Source organism: Megascapheus bottae, chromosome 1 (assembly GCF_031878675.1).
Source record: "Megascapheus bottae isolate mThoBot1 chromosome 1, mThoBot2.hap1, whole genome shotgun sequence".
NCBI lineage: Eukaryota > Metazoa > Chordata > Mammalia > Rodentia > Geomyidae > Megascapheus > Megascapheus bottae.
Window position 1 is genome coordinate 2,419,553 of NC_143509.1, and position 19,865 is coordinate 2,439,417.

The 19,865-nt window shown below is 55.1% G+C and overlaps 1 protein-coding gene across 1 annotated transcript in view; it reads left to right on the forward strand.

Annotated features, from left to right (window-relative positions):
- The window catches only part of Cacna1a (calcium voltage-gated channel subunit alpha1 A), a 123,890-nt gene that overhangs the window by 83,247 nt on the left and 20,778 nt on the right, over positions 1 to 19,865 (forward strand). The window contains exons 27-33 of the mRNA XM_090336121.1: positions 5,269 to 5,368; positions 7,030 to 7,190; positions 8,101 to 8,238; positions 10,399 to 10,600; positions 11,746 to 11,910; positions 14,131 to 14,241; positions 16,234 to 16,317. Coding sequence (XP_090192247.1) covers positions 5,269 to 5,368; positions 7,030 to 7,190; positions 8,101 to 8,238; positions 10,399 to 10,600; positions 11,746 to 11,910; positions 14,131 to 14,241; positions 16,234 to 16,317 — 961 coding nt within the window. The remainder of the gene's footprint in view (positions 1 to 5,268; positions 5,369 to 7,029; positions 7,191 to 8,100; positions 8,239 to 10,398; positions 10,601 to 11,745; positions 11,911 to 14,130; positions 14,242 to 16,233; positions 16,318 to 19,865) is intronic.

The window sequence follows — 19,865 nt, forward strand, 5'->3', positions numbered from 1 at the left end:
TGATGGTGGTGGGAACCGCCCAGGGGCTCTTCCATCCCTGTCCCCCCTTCCTACTTCCTGTTGCTGTCTCCCCTTTCCTCCCTCCTTCCTCTGTCTCTCTGCTTCCTCTGTTCACTTAAAACTTTGCCACGCCACTGTCTGTGTCCTCCCAGGATGAGGGCAGGCCTGTTTCTGTGTCCCTGTGTCCCTGGTTCAGGAGCCAAGGCGGAAACCTGGCCCCCACCCAGTGCCACCTCTGTGTCTTGAGAGGAGTTTGACCACTGGGGGGGGCCACCTTCCCCCCACACTTTTGTAGGAGCTCACATGCTTCAAAGCTAGCCTGACAACCCAGCACCCGTGCCATCGTGGGCGGATCCACGTGTGTCTAGGTTCTCTGAAGTCACCATAAATTCTCCTTTCTGGGGGAGGGAGGAAGCAGTGCCAAGGTTTGAACTCAGGTCCTGGTGTTTTCTAGGCAGATACTCTGCCATTCTAGCCACGCCCCCAGCCACACCTCCTGATAGCAAGTCACACCCCTCTCCATTGAGTCCCACCCTAACACTTCACCAGACTCTAATACTTAGCCATGCCTCCCAATGGCAAGTCACGCCCCTTACCAAAGTCACACCCCTAAAAGTTGACCCCGCCCACAGTGCATAGCCACGCCTCCTTGCCAGCGGGCCACGCCCCTAACCCTTAGCCAGGCCCCTAACGCTGATCCACGCCCCTTTTCCACTGGCTCACGCCCATAACAGCCAGGCCCTGTTAACTGGGCCACGCCCCTACTCCCTGCTCAAGCTGTTTAAACTGTTCTCTCCTTGGACCAGCTATAAAAGCTACCCTGGGCCCTTAACTTCCATTTGGGGCTTCCACCCCATCCCCCAGTTTAATTCCTATGCCAGGAGAGGGCTTCGGGGTCTGCAGGTCGCTGGAAGCTTCTGCAGGCGTAGATGTCACGGGAACTGGCAGGTTTTGCCAGGCTCGTGTGTCTGGCCCAGAGCACCTTGAAATGGTGATAAATGGGGTAGAAGAGAAGACCCCAGATCTCACACCCCGTACCAAGTCTTGTGGCCCTGGCACTTCTCCCTGAGGACAGAGCCACGGCCCAGGACAGCCAGCAGAGTGCCTTGATCAAGCCACACCTGCATGCCTTAGAGCCAAACTGCCAGAAAGCCAAGGAAGGAGTCCTGCCACTCTTGGTCCTGAGGAAAGCCTCAGGTTGTCGATGTCTGTGTCGGGGCCATTCTGGCCCCCTGAGGTCTTCACTTTTTGTCCTGTTAGCCTATGGATGTCGTGTTCGGGGCAGGGGGTGCTCTGAGATCCTGCCCAGCTCCACTCCTTTCAGGTGTTCAGCTCTGTCCCCTGAGCCCAGGAAGAAGGTGAAAGTTCACAACAAATGTGAGACTCACCTCACTGATTCCAGTTAGAGCCCATTCTCCTCTTGGAATCCTGGCTGCTTGGTGGGGAGGGGTGGAGAACTGAGCAAGCTCAAGGTTCAAAGTTGGTCATGGCATAAACCGGCAACCCCACCGCCCATCTCACCCAACATGACAGATGACAGGGTGACTCAGGCCTACAGTGGCAGCTATGAAGCCCATCCTGGGACCCTGCTGCTACACAAAGCTGGGAACATGGCTGGAGTGGTAGAACAGCTGCTTTGCAAGCACAGAGTTCAAAGCCCAGTGGAAGAAAGGAGGAAGGGAGGGAGGGAGAAAGGAAGGAAGGAAATGAGGGAGGGAGGTGCCGTGGTTCACACCTGTCCATCCCAGCTACTCAGGAGGCTGAGATCTAAGGATCACAGTTCAAAGCCAGTCTGGGCAGGAAATTCCCTGAGACTCTTCTCTCCAGAAAGCCAGAAGTGGAGCTGTGGGTTAAATAGCAGAGTGCTAGAACTGAGCAAAGAAAGCTCAGGAGTTTGGCCTAGTGGTAGAGTGCCTGCCTAGCATGCAGGAAGACCCGGGTTCAATTCCTCGGTACCACATACATAGAAAAAAAAAGCCAGAAGTGGTGCTGTGGCTCAAGTGGTAGAGCTCTAGCCTTGAGAAAACCCAAAGACAGTGCTCAGGCCCTGAGTTCAAGCCCAGGACTGGCAAAAAAAAAATCTTGCAGTCACAGCATTAGAGGCCAAAGCAGGACAGCACCTGCCCGTCTCCCCAGGCAATATGGGCCCCCCAAAGTCTCTTTCAAGCTTTCCAGAACGTTCTCAGACCTCCTGCTCCTTGGTGATTGTGTGTGTGTGTGCACGCGCGCGCGTGTGAGTACGTGTGTGTCCTCCATCTACTAACCATGAGCCACGCCCTGTGCCATCATTAACGTGCCACTCCATGAGTCCACACATCACGCGGTGCCCGAGCGGCGGGCAGCGGCTGACGTGTCACCAGCTGGTGGACCACGATCCTGCCCCCGCCTGGTGCTGCCAGTCCTCCCTTGAGGCCCGCACACCAGCTGGCTGAGTGCCTTGATCCTCACCAACCACATTTCCAGGAAACCAGTCGGGAAGTCCTGAGGCTGGGAAGTCCTGGGGGTGGAGGGGATCCCCCCCCCCCACGGGCACAGGCAGTTGTTTGATTGATTGATGTTTCTTCCTGATCTGCAGTGAGCCCTGAGGTTGGGGTGCAAGATGACATGTGGGTTTGAATCCAGCTCTGGTGCTTGCTAGCTGTGTGCCCTTGGAAAAGTCACTTTCCCTCTCTGGGCTTCAGCTTCCTGCTAGGCAAAATGGTGCTGTGTTGGTTCAGAGCAGGGCAGGGCAGGGACTGTCACGGGATGCCACGTGTGACAGCAAAACCCTCTGATCAGTCAAGATCAATGTCATTGAAAGCTTCTCCATCACCTGTCCACCGAGCGGGAAGCTAAACCTCCCGCAGCTAGATTGGGGGGGATGTAGAGAAAATGGGGTGCAGGGAATCCAGCACAGAATAAGCTATTCTGTGTGTTCTAAAAATGTATCACTGGCCAGACACGATGGCTCACACCTGCAATCCCAGTCACTCAGGAGGCTGAGGAGGCAGGGATGGCTGAGATTGGGGAGAGAGCAATTCCTGGGCAGAAAAAGCCAGGCGACCCCAATCTCAATCCGTAGCTGGACCCAATAGTGCACGCCTGCCATCCCAGCTGTGGCGGAAGTACAATAGGTAGATCGCAGTCTGAGGCCAGCATGCTCGTAAGTGTGAGGCTTGATTAGAAAATAATAAGAGGCCAGAAGTGTGGCCTAGTGGTAGGGTGCTTGCCTAGCATGCAGGAAGACCCAGGTTCGATTCCTCAGTATGGCATACATGGAAGTGGTGCTGAGGCTCAAGTAGTAGAGTGCTAGCCTTGAGAAAGCCCAAAGACAGCACTGAGCCCTGAGCAAAACCAATAACACCATAACAAAATGATCTGGGCACGTAACCCATGTAGTCGAGCCCCTGTGGAGCAAGCACAGAGCCCTGAGTTCAAACCTAGCCCCAAACCAGAACAGAGAAAGGTCACAGCTGTGGTTTCCAGAGCATCAGAACACCACAGACACATTTCTCAGTCAAACCCAGGCTCCTGGCCGGTCACCTCCTTTGAGATTGGCAGGTCAGGGGGCGGGGCTTCCAGAGTCCAGCGGGAAAAGGGAAGAAGGGGTTTCACCAGCTCTAGGCGGCCACCAGGAATGCCAAGTATGGCTGTACTCCCTGCCAGCCTCCAGCGCTCCTGCTCCTGGAAATTTGTACTTGGTGGATGCTGGGGCCTGGGGTGGGGTGGGGTGGGGTGAGGCTACACAGAAGGGCGTCCAGCTGCAAGCGTGGCCATTTTCCGTCTGCTGCCTGGGGGTGGCGGGGGCCGGGGCCCAAACATTCGTGTGTCTGTGCGTGCACGTGTGATCTGTGTTCTCTCCTCTGAGGAAACTCACCGTCTGTCTCCCCTGCCACGTCCCGTGACCAGGAGCAGCACACGGTAAAGTCTCTCTCTCTCTCTCTCTCTCTCTCTCTCTCTCTCTCTCTCTCTCTCTCTCTCTCTCTCTCTCTCTCTCTCTCTCTCTCTCTCTCTCCCTCCATTCCTGCTGCTAGTCACATGCTTTCTGGGCCGCATCTGTCTGGCCTTGTGTTCTTGGCACTGTCCTGTCACTTATTCCAATGACTGAGACCCCAGACCGGTAGCTCACGCCTGTAATCCCAGCCGCTCAGGGGGTGCCTGAGATAGGAGGATCGCAGTTCCAAGGCCCAGCGCAGGCAGGAAAGCCCGTGAGATTTTTCACCCCCAATTAAACACCAGAACAAAACTGAGGCGTGGGGCTGTGGCACAAGTGGTAGAGTGACAGCCTTGAGCAACAAAGCCCAGGGATAGCACACAGGCCCTGAGTTCAAGCCCCAGGACACACAATGCACATGTGCACTCGAGTACACACACACACGCATGCGCACATGCAGAATCCAATCCCCAGGGGACAGGACTTGTGGCTACCTTTTGCCTCAATCATTCTGATCATTTCTAGCCCCAAGCACACAGAGTGGGGTGCACCCCCCGAGAGCCTCCCCTCTGCCCCATACACACCCCACCCTGATGAGAGAAGCATGCACAGTCCAGGAAGCCAGAAGCAGTGGCGGGGGGGGGGGGGTGGCCAGGGAGGGCACTGGGAGGTGGGGCCTGAGCACCTTGAACCGGTGGCCCTGAGGTTTGCTTGGGGTTGGAGGTGGGGGGGGGCGGGGATGGCCACTGAAAGTCAGGGTGGTGGGAGGCCATGCTGTTCCAGGAGGGGCAGGGTTCCCCCAGCTGAACCCTTTGTACCGCTGTCACAAAGCCAGGCATAGAGAAAGGGGCACTGACCTTGGCTGTGGTCATTTCCGGTCCCTGGACTCCCGGGAGGGGCACCTTCCAAGATGGTTCTAGAAGGAGGAAAGCTCTCTTCAAAGGGACCAAAGGTCCTCACTCCTCCACACCAGATCCTCACAAGAATCGGGGAGGGGGGCGGCCAGCCAGGCTGCAACTTAACCCCCGACTACCAGTGACTCAGGAGGCTGAGATCCAAGGATCAAGGTTCGAAGCCAGCCTGGATAGGAAAGTCCAAGAGACTCTGATCTCCATTGAGCCAGCAAAAAAACAGAAGTGGTGCTGTGGCTCAAGTGGCAGAACGCCAACCTTGAGGGGAAAATACTCAGGGATGCCGCCCAGAACCTGCACCAAAAATACAAAAACTCACTGGCTCTTGAACCCAAACGGCCCCATCTCTAGAAGGAAAAGACTGGGGTGTGTCACCAGCTCCCACCCCACCATTCTCCAACCTCATCTCCACGTTTTCTCTTCCCACCCCAACATCTCCCACAGAGGCAACAGCAAAGGAAAGGACATAAACACCATCAAATCCCTCCGCGTTCTCCGGGTGCTCCGTCCCCTAAAGACCATCAAGCGCTTGCCGAAGCTCAAGGTGAGATGGGCCAGGGGAGCCGCCCAGCCGGCTGAGCTCTGCTCAAGATCCGAGCAGGCGTGGTGGGGCCTGTTGCAGCCCCTGCACTGGGAAAGCAGAGGCGGGACAATTGGAAGGTCAAAGCCAAAGCCTGGGCTCATAGTGTGAATTCTACCACCCTCCCCCTGGAGCCACTTCTGGTTTTCGGGTGATTAATTGGAGATAAGAGCCTCACCGACTTTCCTACCCAGGCCGGCTTTGAGTCCTGATCTGCAGATGGTAGTGAGGCAGGCTGAACTGAAAATCTCTCGATTCCCTGAGCCTTAGGCTCAAGGACATCATTTCTGAAGCTGCTGTTCAGAGAGGGAGAAGTGGGGAGGGAGGGAGGGCAACCAGGTTTTAGCCTGTGATTCTGTATTAGAGGCTGGCCTAGGGAGGATCTCAGTTCAAAGCCAGCCTAGGCAAACATTTCCGAGGCAGCTTGTGGACCCTGAGCTGGGTGGAGTGACAGGAGACTGTCATCCCAGCTCCGAGGAAAGGATAAACAGGAGGATCGTGGTCCAGGCCAGCATGGGCCGGAAGTGTGACTCTATCTCAGATACAAAACAGAAAGGCTGGAGGCATGGTTCAGTGGTGTAGTTTGCAGCTAGCAAGCCTCAGGACTTGAGTTCAAATCCCCAAAGAATAAAAGCCAGCCAGTGGCCTGGGAGCATGGCCTAGTAGTAGAGTGCTTGCCTAGCATGCACAAGGACCTGGGTTCGAGATTCCCTGGTACCACATACATAGAAAAAGCTGGAAGTGGCGCTGAGGCTCAAGTGGTAGAGCTCTAGCCTTGAGAAAGTCCAAGGACAGTGCTCAGGGGTTGAGCTCAAGCCCAGGACTGGCAAAAAATAAAAATAAAAATAAAAGCCAGCCAGTGGCCTGGGAGCATGGCCTCGTAGTAGAGTGCTTGCCTAGCATGCACAAGGACCTAGGTTCGAGATTCCTTGGTACCACATACATAGAAAAAGCTTAAAGTGGTGCTGTGGCTCAAGTGGTAGAGCTCTAGCCTTGAGAAAGCCCAAAGACAGTGTTCAAGCCCTGAGTTCAAGCCCAGGACTGGCAAAAAAGAAAAAAAATATGTGGGTGGCTCATGCCTGTTATCCAGCCTCTCAGGAGTTTGAGATCTGAGGATCATGGTTCAAAGCCAACCCAGGCAAGAAAATCCAGGAGACTCTTTGCTCCAACCAACCACCAAAAGGCCATTTGCACAACTGTGGCTCAAGTGGTAGAGCACAGTGTTGCGTGAAAAAACTCAGGGACAACACCCAGGCCCTGAGTTCAAGCCCCAGGATTGACAAACTAAAAACACGACTGAATCTGACTCCAAAGCTTCTCTCTCTCCGATGGAGTCAGGAGCCCTTCGTGAGGGACTCACCTGTCACCCCAAAATGATGGTGACAGTGGGGGTGTCCAGTGTGCATGGGGTTCGCCTCAAGAACCTTGGCTGCGGCCCTCATCTCTAAATGATGGATGAGATATATACGAACCTTCAGCCGTCTGGGTCAGGGGACACAGGAAAGTCCATTCAGCAAAGATGCCAGGGCTTCCCGTGGCTGTGGGCTGCCTGGCGCACAGACCCGGTGGGTGTGGGGGTCTGGGGTGTCTCATGCTGTCCCCCCACCCTTCCCCATTGCCCACAGGCTGTGTTCGACTGCGTGGTGAACTCGCTTAAGAACGTCTTCAACATCCTCATTGTGTACATGCTGTTCATGTTCATTTTCGCCGTCGTGGCCGTGCAGCTGTTCAAAGGGAAGTTTTTCCACTGCACCGACGAGTCCAAGGAGTTTGAGAAAGATTGTCGGTGAGTTCTCACGTGGTAAGAGGGGCTCTGTGTATGGGGGGACAGTAGAGGGAGGCCCTGGCGGGAGCCCTCAACAACAGCTCAGCTGCTTGCATACTCACGGTGGGATTGAAGCTGGGAAAAGCAAATGAAATGGTTCTGGAGTTGAGATGCACAAGCAACTCCACCCCCACTGCTGTGAGATTCGGAGGGTAGGCGGGTGTGGTCGCCCAAGCCTGTAATCTCAGCCCTCGATGGCTGAGGCAGGAGGATTGTGAGTTCTAGACCATCCTAGGCTACCTATATTTCATGACCCTGTCTCCAAAAGAAATAAAAACATGATAAAGCAGGGTTTCTCGACAATAATTGCCCCACAATTGCCCAGCTCTCTCTACCGCTCTAATTATTTGTGTGTGTGTTGGTTTTGAATTCAGAACCTGGGTGCTGTCCCTGAGCTTTTTGGTTCGTTTTTTGGGTTTGTGTGTGTGTTGTTTTTGTTTTGTTTTTTTGCTCAAGGCTGTCTCTACCACTTCAGCCACAGTTCTGTTTCTGGCTTTTGGTGGCTCATTGGAGATGAGAGCCTCACGGCCTTCAGTGCCCGGGCTGGTTTTGAACCGGGATCCTCAGATCTCAGCCCCCGGGGTGGCCGGATGGCCGGCGTGCGCCCTGGCTGCCCAGGTCCGACGCTTTTGTCTTTGTAGATCAAGGCCAGTGGGCTGTCCTTCCCCATTTTTGCGGTAGTGGAAAGGAGGTGTAGACGATAGAAATGGCTAGAGATCCTTCACCCCAGAAACGGGTCAGCTGCGCCCAGCCTGGCAGCTCAGGGGACCCGGGGGCAGGCGCAGGAGGCCTGGGGGACACAGGGCCCGGCGGGTTTCGGGCGCCCCGGAGGGGGCCCAGGGCGCCCGGGCCTCACGTTCGCATCCCGCAGGGGCAAGTACCTCCTGTACGAGAAGAACGAGGTGAAGGCCCGGGACCGGGAGTGGCGCAAGTACGAGTTCCACTACGACAACGTGCTGTGGGCGCTGCTCACCCTCTTCACCGTGTCCACCGGGGAAGGCTGGCCGCAGTGAGCGGGGGCGTGGCCGGGGCGGGGAGGGGCGGGGCCGGGGAGGGGCGGGGCCGGCGCCGGAGGGGCGTGTCCATCCTCCAGAGGTGTGGTCCCGGGGTGGGCGGGGCCGTGTGTGGTTGGAAGAGGCGTGGTCATGCGTGGTGGGCGTGGCCGACAGGTAGGGAGCGGGGGGAAGTGGGAGGGGGAAATGAGGGTCGCAGGGCGCAGCCCAGGCAGCTGTTGGCTCCAGATCCCAGCGGCGAGGGTGTGACGGGATGGTTCCCCAGGACGGGCTTGAGGCTGGTGGGCAGCTCCGTGGCAGGGGGCCAGGCTGGGCCAGCGGGTTAGGCCTGGAGAGGGCGTGGCTCCGTGAGAGGGTGATTGTATGGAGGGTGTGGCTGCTCAAGGGACCCAGCTCCTCGCAGCACCGGTGTAGACGGGCTCAGTGGACGGGGCGGGGCTATAATGGCACAATATGGATGATAGGATGGAGCTCCAGGTGTGGGCGTGGCCTGGCGGGCGCGTGTCTCTGTGATAGGGTGCCGCTCCCGTGGGGGCGTGGCCTGGCGGGGATGTGTCTCTGTGATAGGATGCCGCATCTGTGGGGGCGTGGCCTGGCGGGCACCTGTCTCTGTGATAGGATGCCGCGCCCGTGGGGGCGTGGCCTGGCGGGCACGTGTCTCTGTGATAGGATGCCGTGCCCGTGGGGGCGTGGCCTGGCGGGCACGTGTCTCTGTGATAGGATGCCGTGCCCGTGGGGGCGTGTCTGTCTGGTGGGTGTGGCTCGGCCTTGGGCACGGCTCTGTGACAGTGTGGCTCTGTAGAGATGGCCGTGGCTTAGGAGAGAGGTTGACTGGGTGATGGACAGTGGCAGGGCGTGCTCAGCATCACAAAGATGTGCAGTAAAATAATGCCGAGAGCCGCGAGTTTGGCCTAGCGGTAGAGTGCTTGCCGAGCATGCACGAAGGGGTAGCACTCTAGCCCTGAGGGGGAAAAAAAAGTCCAAGGACAGTGCTCAGGCCCCGAGTTCAAGCCCCACAACTGGCAAAAACAAAATAAATAATGCTGAGCGTGGTAAAAGCACAGCTGTTAGTTCCAGCTGCACAGAGGTGAAGGTGGGAAAAGAGCCATCCAAGCCTTCCCCAGCAGAAACTTGAGACCTTATCCAAAAAACGACACCAAAACGGGCCGAGGCTGTGGCTCAAGCCATGGGACGCCTGCCCAGCAAGTGCAAAGCTTGGTCCGGAGTTCACATCCCAGCACTGCTTGCCACAAAGCGGCAGCGGCCTCTAGGGATGGCGACCTGGTGGTGTGGAAATCAGGCCTCACAGGGCCTCCTTGTGGCAAAGGCAGGGAACTTCTGGGGACCCCACTTGCCCCCTGCTGGCACCTAGCACAGGTCTCCTCAAATGTGAGGGACAGGCCAGGGCTGTGTCATCATCATTTACAATTGTGCCATTTTCTTCCTGGTGGGTTTTTTTTTTTTTTGCCAGTTGTGGTCCTTGAGCTCAGGGCCTGAGCACTGTCCTTGGAATTTTTCTCAGGCCAGAGCTCTACCACTTGAGCCTCAGCGCCACTTCCAGCTTTTTTCTATGTATGTGGTATGGAGGAATGGAACCCAGGCCTTTGTGCATGCAAGGCGAGCACTCTACCACTAGATAAAACTCCTGCCCCCCCCCCCAGTGGGCTTTTTAAGTATTGTAGCCAGAGAGTCTTTGCGCCACTCTCTTCTGATTTGAAAACCCCTGCAGTTTGTATACCTCAGTTTCCCTATATGCAAGATGGAGCCAGAAGCAGCTTCCCCAAGAGGCTGGCTGCAAAAGTCACTAACATCTTAGGCATATTGCTGGAGCATCACAGCCACAAGCCCTGGTACTTAGCACTGAGCACTGAGTACATAGCACTTAGTATCATTACTGCTACCCTCAGTCCTTAGCAGAAGTATTCAATGCATCAGTACTGCCAAACCTGGTACTCAGCACAAGTACAAAATACTTAGCATGACCACGATCCAATCTGGCACTTGGAACAAGTACTGGATACTTAGTCTATGTATCACTAACCCTATACTTAGCACGAGTACCACAGGCCTTTGTACTTACCAGTAATGGTAACTTTTGTGTCATTTCCGTGTCCTCTCCATTCTTCTGTCCATTCCTGTCCCCAACCTCCTCCCAGGGTCCTCAAGCACTCCGTGGATGCCACATTTGAGAACCAGGGCCCCAGCCCCGGGTACCGCATGGAAATGTCCATCTTCTACGTGGTCTATTTCGTGGTCTTCCCCTTCTTCTTCGTCAACATCTTCGTGGCCTTGATTATCATCACTTTCCAGGAACAGGGGGATAAGATGATGGAAGAGTACAGCCTGGAGAAAAACGAGGTACCGACGCCCAGCTGTGGCCCACCCCATCTTCACACACAGGCACAGTCATGCGCCTTCCCTCACCATGTGGCATGTATCAGTCAGTCACACCAGGTGTGCTGCGGTAACGAGCATCCCCTAGAGCCACAAAAGGGCTGGGTTTTGCTCCTTTTTTTTTTTGATGCCAGTCCTGGGGTTTGAACTCAGGGCTGGGAGCACTGTCCCTGAGTTTCTTTTTGCTCAAGGCTAGCCCTCTACCACTTGAGCCAAAGCACCATGTCTGGCTTTTTTGAGTCATTAGAGATGCAGATCCCATGGTATGTCACCTCTTCATGAGACGGACAGCAAAATACAAGTGGAAAGCGGGTCGGCCTTGCCCAGTGAGGCAGCACACACCCGCAGTCGTGGTATTTGGCAGGCTAATGTAGGGGAACTTCAGTTCAAGGCCAGCCCTGAGCTACATGGTTGGTTTTGAAAAGAAACAAAAACTAAACACCTGAGAGCCAGCGCCTCACATCTGTCATTCTCGCTTCTCCACAACTTGAGATCTAAGGATCGTGGTTCAAAGCCAGCCTAAGCACAGCAATGTCTGTGTGACTCTCATTTCCACTCGTCCAGCAGTGTGGGATGGGAGGCGTATGGAGTCCCAGCTCCTCTCCTCGAGGTGGGATTCTAGCTAAACACAGACACAAAGCGATGGTACCCAGCGACAGCTCTGGTTTTTGTGGTTCGGTGGAGCTGAGTCTCATGGGGCTCGGGCACAGTGGCTCACGCCTGTCATCCCAACGCTTCCTGAGATCTCAGCTGGTGGTTCAAAGCCAGCCTGGGCACTAAAGTCCATGAGACTCTTCTCTCCAGTGAACCACTAGAAAACCAGAAGTGGGACTGTGGCTCAAGAGTAGGGTGGTAGCCTTGAGCTGAAGCGCTCAGGGACAGCGCCCAGGCCCAGAAGTCAAGTTCCACGATCAATGAAAAAACAAAGGGTCTCATAGGCCTTTCCTGCCCGGGCTGGCGTCCCGCTCAGCCTCCTGGGGTGCGGGAGGACAGGCGTGACCCCCCATTGGCTGCCTAGGAAAGGAGTTTGTGGAGGGCAGGGGTGAGAAGCTGAGCTGGGCCGGGTGTGTGGCCGGCCTCTCCCCCCTCACGCCCGCCTCTCTCCACAGAGAGCCTGCATCGACTTTGCCATCAGCGCCAAGCCCCTCACGCGGCACATGCCGCAGAACAAGCAGAGTTTCCAGTACCGGATGTGGCAGTTCGTGGTGTCCCCACCCTTCGAGTACACCATCATGGCCATGATCGCCCTCAACACCATCGTTCTGATGATGAAGGTGAGCGGCCCGCACGCCCTTCCCACCCGCTCTGCCCAGCCAGCTCCTCCCTCAGCCGGGCCACAGGACGCTTCCTCCAGGAAGCCTTCCCTGACCTCCCCCAGCTGGCTCTTCGCAGGCTTCTCCTGGATGTCGCTGTTGGATGACACTAGAGCTCCGGGCATCCAGAGATCCAGAGTTTGGCAAGGGCTGAGTGGCAGGGGGGGCAAAGCCTCCAGGAGGGTGGATGGAGGAAGCGAGGGGGGCCTTTGGGAGCCTCCTGGGTGAATGAACTTTTCAGCTGTGAAGTTTGAGGTCCCGGATTCGAGTCCTTGAGTCCAGCCCGGTGACTCCCCCGGGCCTCAGTCTCCTCCCCTGTCCATGAAATGTGTGCTGAGGGTGAGGATTCCGTGAGAAAGCTCAGGCAGTCGTTGTACTTGGTTTGTAATTTTAGAAACCCTCAATGAATGCAGTCTTTTCCTTCATTTTTCTTTCCTAATTGGGACTTGAACTCGAGGCCTGGGTGCTGTCTTTAAGCTTTTCTGCTTGAGGCTGTCGCTCTGCCACACGGACCACAGCTCTGCTTCTGGCTTCTCTGGACATCTGTACTCAAAAGACCCAGATTGTCCCGAAACATCTTTTATTACAGTCAGTTGTCCTTTGAGGCAGGATCTCCACAACTGCACAGGGCATTGTGCTTGGCCATTTAAGTCTCCAGCTCCTGTGTTTCTTCATGACATAGAAAAACCAGAGGGAACCTGGAACTGGTGGCTCACAGCTTTAGTTCTAGGGACTCAGGAGGCTGAGATCTGAGGACCACAGTTCAGAGCTAATCCAGGCAGGAAAGGTGGTGGGATTCTTATCTCCAAGGAACCACCAGAAAACCAGAAGTGGCACTATGGCTCAGAGTGGTAGAATGCTAGCCTCGAGCTGAAGAGCTCAGGGACAGCGCCCAGGCCCAGAGTTCAAGTCCCATGACATACCAAAAAAAAAAAAAAAAAAGAAGGAAAAAAAGAAAGAAGGGAAAGGGGCCAGGAGTTTGGCCTAGTGGTAGAATGCTTGCCTAGCATGCACAAAGACCTGGGTTCGATTCCTCAGTACCACATACATAGAAAAAAGCTGGAAGTGGTGCTGTGGCTCAAGTGGTAGAGCTCTAACCTTGAGAAAGTCCAAGGACAGTGCTTCGGCCCTGGGTTCAAGGCCCAGGACTGGCAAAAAAAAAAAAAAGGGAAAGAAGAAAAAGCAAAGGGGAGCCAGAGGGCCTGGACTTGTCCCAGTGTCCCACATCTAGGGTGAGAGGCCCCTAGGAATTTATTCCTTCCTCCGTCCAGCTGTCATAACGTTTCCTCTACTCTGACCTTATTTTCCCGTTACTATAATGAAACACCTGAGACAAGACAGCTTCGTAAAGAAAAGAAGTTAAGGTGACTTAAGGAACAAAGGCCATATAGTCCAGCAAAGGCTCTGCAGAAGGAGAAGGCTATGTCCCCAGACCTAATTTCCTTGCACTGGGTCCCGCCTCTAGCCCGTCCCTGTAATCCTAGCTACTCAGGAGGCTGAGATCTGAGGATGGTCGTTGGAAACCCATCTCAGGTAGTAAAAGTCCAAGAGACTCTTTACTTCCGAGGAACCACTAAAAAGCCAAAAGTGGAGCTGTGGCTGCAAGTGGTACAAGTGGTAGAGGACTAACCTTGAGTAAAAAAACCCAGGAACAGCACCCCAAGCCCTGAGCTCACACACACACACACACACACACACACACACAGGCCTCAGCACTAGTAAAATAAGCCTTTAACCCAGGGCCTATGAAAGACACAAACTATACCCAGATCAGAGCAAGTGAGTAATTAGGCCCTGGACCTGGGCTCCATTCTGATTAAAATCAGAAGACGATTTCACAGGGAGCCAGGAGAACAGTGACTGTGCTGGGGGGAGGGGGGCATTATTGAAGAAATGAAGTGATTTTCTTAGACGCTGGAAATAGCTCCCACCTTGCCCAGGTCCAGTGCAATAAGCCAGCAAGAATTGGGGTGGGAGAGGGGTGGGGGGCAGAGATCTAAGCCAGACACAGTGGCTCACTCCTATAATCCCGGCCCCCAGGAAGGCTGTGTGCACGAGGCAGGCCAGACCTAGGGTTTACTGACATTTGCCTGGGACCTCAGGAAAGATGGCTGCAGGGCTTCCTGACCAGCCCCTGGCCCAGCGTGCTGACCTCCCTCTCCTCCTCCCATTCTTCTCTAGTTTGATGGCGCCTCCACAGCTTACGAGAACGCCCTGAAAGTTTTCAACATCGTCTTCACCTCCCTCTTCTCCCTGGAGTGTGTGCTGAAAGTCATGGCCTTTGGGATTTTGGTAAGCACCAACATGGGGCTGGAGGGGTGAGTCAGGGGAGAGGGTTAGGATCAAGGTTCAAAGCCAGCCTGGGCACAAAAGACCGTGAAACTGTCATCTCCAATTCACCTCTAGAAAACCGGAAGTGGCGCTGTAGCTCAAGGGGTAGGGCGGTAGCCTTGAGCTGAAGAGCTCAGAGGCAGCGCCCAGGCCCAGAGTTCAAGCCCCACAACTGACCCACCCCCCAAAAAAAAGATCCAGAAGTAAAGCTGTGGTACAAGAGGTAAAGAAGCTCAGGAACAACACCCAAGCCCCGAATTCAAGACATAGAACCAGTATAGAAAATAAAGGATGAGCAAGATATGTGGAAGAAGTTAGATGGCTTCCAACCACAATTCTTAGACTTCTTGAGTTATGATTACAGGCGGGGGCCACCAGCACCTGGCAAAATACCTGATCTTATTTTGTGCTGATCTTGGGCCTTGAATTCAGAGCCTGGGTGGGATCCCTGGGTGGTTTTGCTCAAGGCTGACTGTCTACCACTTGAGTCACGTTTTTTGGGGGGGGTTAATTGAAGATAAGAGTCCCCCAGACTTTTCTGCCCAGGCTGGATTTGAACTGTCACACTCAGAGCTCAGCCTCCTGAGTAGCTAAAATTATAGGCATGAGCCACCACTCCATCCCTTCACTCACCCGACCACGGGGGTTTAGATGTGCTGGGGCCATGCATTTCTTTCCATCTGAAACAGTCACCCACTGGGTGAATTCTTCTGCCCAGAACCAAGGCTCTGTCTCCCTCCTCCCTGCCAGTCCTGCAGGAATCCGCCCTGAATCTCCCTTGCCTCTAGATCCTCATGCTAGAGAACCTTTTAGTTCTGTCACTTGAGGTGTGTGGTGAACATCTTAGAGGCTTGTGTCCATTTTGAATTCCTCAGAAGCAGATCTGAGGATCTGAGCCCAGGAGAGGGGAGGAGGGGCAGCCTGTGAGCTCAAAGTGCAAAGCCGCTACTGACCTCCAGGTGGCAGCAGAGAGCACACCCATCTGGGAGGAGGAAGCTGGGGAGGGGGGGGCTTGATCCCTCCCCCATCCTGTCAATCACAGGCTGCTTCCTGAGGCCCTGAGAGCAAAGGATGAAAGGCCTCAAGTTGAATAGGAGATCGCAGGGAGCTAAGACAAAGGCACTGGGTTAGAGTTAAAAGAAGCACCCCAGGAGATGACCTCAGAGACCAGTCCCCAAGTCCTGGTCATTGTTACAGTGCTGGGGCCACATCCGTCTGTCTTGAGGCAGGAGAGGGTGAAGAGAGCTGGGGGGCCCCAGGGCCCTGGGGCTTTGGCTGTCCAGCTGTATCTGTGCATCCCTCCTCCTAAGCCAGCGCCCAGCAGAGACTGGAGTGAGGACGGTGTATCAGTCAGCTTGGAGCACTGTGAGCTGCTGTGACAAATGACCCCACCATCTCAGTACAATAGCTTTTATCCACAAAGATGTTTCTCCAGCTCAGCAGAGGGGCACTCAGGGGCTCCTGGAGGATCATACAGGGTTCAGAGGATCCCAGAGAGGAACTACCCCCCAAAACCCACACCCTGCAGTGGGTTATTGTCAGGAAACTGGCACAAAGAGGTTAAGCCACTTACCCCTAGCCACACAGCCCTCCAGCTACTGGAACAGGGAATCTGAGTCCAGAGTCTGGGGTTTAATGAAATGTCCTAAAGCACTGTACAGTCCTGTGTTCAAATCCCGACTCCCTGTCTTTCTATTACTGGCCTCAAGACAGGTGAGTAGCTTTGCTCTCTGAGCTTGGGTCACCGTACAGAAAATGGGAGATATCCGGTGATGCCTGGCGGGGGTGGAGAGGGCTCCCTCTTTCCCCAGCAGAGGGGAGACAAGGCCCTGGAACCAGGTGAGGAGGGAGAAAGCTTTTGAGGGGTCCGTGGGAGCACATGCTAAGCAGGAGTGGGCACGGGGCAGGGCACAGAGGCGTCCATTGACATCTGTCCTGTGGCCTCCCTTCTAGAATTACTTCCGCGATGCCTGGAACATCTTCGACTTTGTGACCGTTCTGGGCAGCATTACAGACATCCTGGTCACTGAGTTTGGGGTGAGTCTCCAGCCGGCTGCTTCTCTCTGGGGCAACTTGGGGCCTGGGTAGGTGGGAAAGGGGGTGAAGAGGTGCAGACCTGGGATTCTTCAGAGGCACTGCTCAGCCAGGCCCATCCAGGGACAGGAGGGGAGGACGGGGGGGCCCCCCAAAACCCAGATGTGGGGATGCCATGCCCCCTGACGGTGGCATCAGGAGTAAATTATGGGGCTTATTAATACACCATGAGGGTCATGAATAAGTCATGATTTATGAATAGCTAATGAGCACACGTGCATTGTGGGAGTTGACAGATATGTAAAGGCCCCAAAGCTGAGTTCCTGCAAATGATGCAGTGTGGGCAGGGGGATCACAGGTCCTCAGGACGTGCCCCCCCCGGGACAGAACGACACTCGAGGTGTCAGGGAACCCCTGGGACTCACCACACCCAGCATGGGGTCGGGGAGGCTCTCAAGGTTGTGGAAAAGTTAGGATGCTGTGGTTTTGGCCACACCCTGTTTTTGGCCATTGCGAGTGAGTCCTGACTGGGGAAATGGGGAGGAGGGAGGGGGAGGGGGGGCTCTTGGGGCTCTGCCAGGAGGATGGGGGGGTGGTCAGTGGTATCCTAATAACAGTAGAAATAATAATAACCATAATAACAATAATAACTGTATGGTGTAGAGCAGAGGCCTGGCGCCATGACAGAAAAAATAGTAACAACAGTGGTAATAGTAGGACCGGGAGTTTGGCCTCCTGGTAGAGTGCTTGCCTAGCATGCATGAAGACCCGAGTTCAAGTCCTTGGTATCACATACATAGAAAAACGCCAGAAGTGGTGCTATGGCTCAAGTGGTAGAGTTCTAGGCTTGAGAAAAAGCCCAAGGACAGTGCTCAGGCCCTGAGTTCAAGCCAGGACTGGTCAAAAACAAAACAAAACAAAAAAACCAGTGGTAATAGTAATAATATAATGGCAGATGCTATAGCTCACAAAGCCCTGCTGGACAACCAGCAACTCCAGACAGCTTGAAATCCCCGCTGTGCAGGAAGCTGAGATCTGAGGATCGCAGTCGGAAGCCAGTCCAGGCACAGAAGTCTATGAGATGGGCTTAAACGTCAGTGCACCACCACAAAGCCCGAAATGGCACCATGGCTCAAGTAATGGAGTCCCAGCCTAAAGCAGAGACGCTCCGGGACAGCACCTAGGCCCTGAGTTCAAGCTCCAGAACCCCCTCCACACACACACACAATAGTGAGCTGGTGGCTCACATCCGTCACCCCAGCTACCCAGGAAGCTAAGATCTGAGGATCAGGGTTCAAAGCCAGCCTGGGCACAAAAAGTTCATGAAACTCTTATCGCCAATGAGACACCAGAAGTGACTCTGTGACCCAAGCGGTAGAGTGCTAGCCTTGAGCTGAAGAACTCGGATAGCACCCAGGCCAGAGTTCAAGCCTCACGACAGACAAAAACAAATTTAAAAAATACAATAAAACAGTGATGTACTTTGCTACTAATAGAATTATTATTATTGCTATTGTTATTGTTGCCACAAATATTCATGCATGGCCATCAGGAAAGGAATGGGGGGAGCTGGGCAGGGGTGCCCTGGGGCTGAGCCCCGGGCTGTGTGGGGTCCCCCACAGTCCCTGTCTGCCTCCCAGGTAAGGCCACCAGATCTGAGGTTGGCACTGAGCCAATCAGAGGCCGGGAAGGCAGACGGGTAGGGGAGGTGGGCTTTGGCCTGTGCGCGGTCGATAATGACTGTGTTTCTGTCTTGTCTTCCTTCCATGCCTGCTCTTTAAACTGTTGTTGGCACAACTCCGTCTGAAAAAAAAAAAAAAAAAAAACTCATGCAATCAAAATGCACTATGCCCTCATCCCTCATCCGTGCGTGGTCTGTGTCCATACACCAATGACTCAACCCCACCCACTGCCACCCCGCACCCCCAAAACCCATTGGTTACTTTTTTTGTTTTTTGGGGGCACTGGTTACAAATCAACCTGAAACAAAACAAAACAAAAAACAAAAAACAAAAACGCTGACTCGCCTCCCCAAAACTCCCGCCCGCCTCTCCCTCCATCTTCAACATCTACATCTAGAATCCGGTTGGTGTTTTCTTCTTTCTGAAGTCTAAATGCCTTACATTAAGTGTGGACGCATCGCATGGGTCACCCCAGCTTCTAATGGGGGACGCGGGGGGGGGATGCAGCCAGCCTGCCATGCCGCACGCCCACCCTGCCCCCACTGTCTGTCTCTTCCACTCCTCCTCCCTCCTCCTTCCCTGTGCTCTAGTGAGCTAGTACTATCCTCTCCCCCCCAGCACACTCCCTCGCTCTCTCTCACACATATACACACTCCCCTGTGGGCCATGTGTCCACCTTGCACACCTCACCTCATGTCTACCTCTCTCACAGCCCCTCGGGCACCGGACCCCCACCTCTCTGCCTCTGGACACACCCACTAGTGCCAATGCACCAGGCCCCTCCCCTGTCGGCAGGACACAGGCATCATCCACCAGACGCCTAGAGCCCCCGTTGGGGGTCAGTGAGTGAGCAGCAGGGGAGGGGAGCTCAGAAGCCCCCCAAGAAGCAGCAGAGGCAGGCACTAGACCCCAAAGCCCTGAATCCACTTGAAGTGGTAGCTGCTGTCAGCTGGAAGCTGAGTGACATCAACAGGGTAGAGAAGGGGCCACTAGGCCTCAGACAGCATGTGCTGTGATTGGGGGGGGGGGCATATTGTCCAGAACAGAGGGGCTGAAATGCATGGGGTGTGGCTGACTTAGAGAAGCCGAGAGCAAGGCCCCCCAAGATGGGCTTTGACTTGGGAGGGGGTGCCACTAAGAAGCCCCCATGCCAGGCAATGGGCCGTGAGGACTAGTCACTGTACCCCTTGCCCGGGGCCTGGGGCCTGCCCAGAGTGCAGGGCATCATGGGTCCTTGATGGGAAGATGCAAGCTAGGGAGAGGAGACCCTTGGAAGTTCTGCTGGAGATCATGATCTTTGCCCCCCCCCTCGTCTCCCCTCCCTCCTGTGTCTCCCCCTCCCCGCCCCCTCAAGGCCTTGCCTGCTGCCTGCATGCATCTTTCTCCTGCTGGTTCCTTTGCTGCTTTGCATGTAGGGGGGGGCTGTGCCCCGGACCCCCCAGGCTGCTTCCGAGGCTCCGGGCCTCCGCATGCTCTACCTGAGTCACATGTTATGATCCACCCGTGGAAGGGATGGCTTGCTCCCCAGGGTGAAGGGAGGAGGGCTGGGGACAGCGGGGGGTGGGGGCCCCAAAGGCAGGTGAACCTGGCTGGCCAGGCAGGGTGAGGCTTTAGAAGCCCGGGGTGGGGGGACCCCTCACAGTGGACCCCATGTGGTCAGGTCCCCAGCCCCCCCTCCCCATCCCACACAGTTTGATTCCCAAAATGAAAGCCAGGAAGTGTAGCCAAGCGGCTCAAGCCTGTAGTCTGAGCTATTGAGGAGGCTGAGATCTGTGAATCTCCCATGAACCACCAAGAAGCTCCACACGGAGCTGTGGTTCAAGTGGTAGCTTTGAGTGGACGAGGCTCAGGGATGGTGCCCAGGCCCTG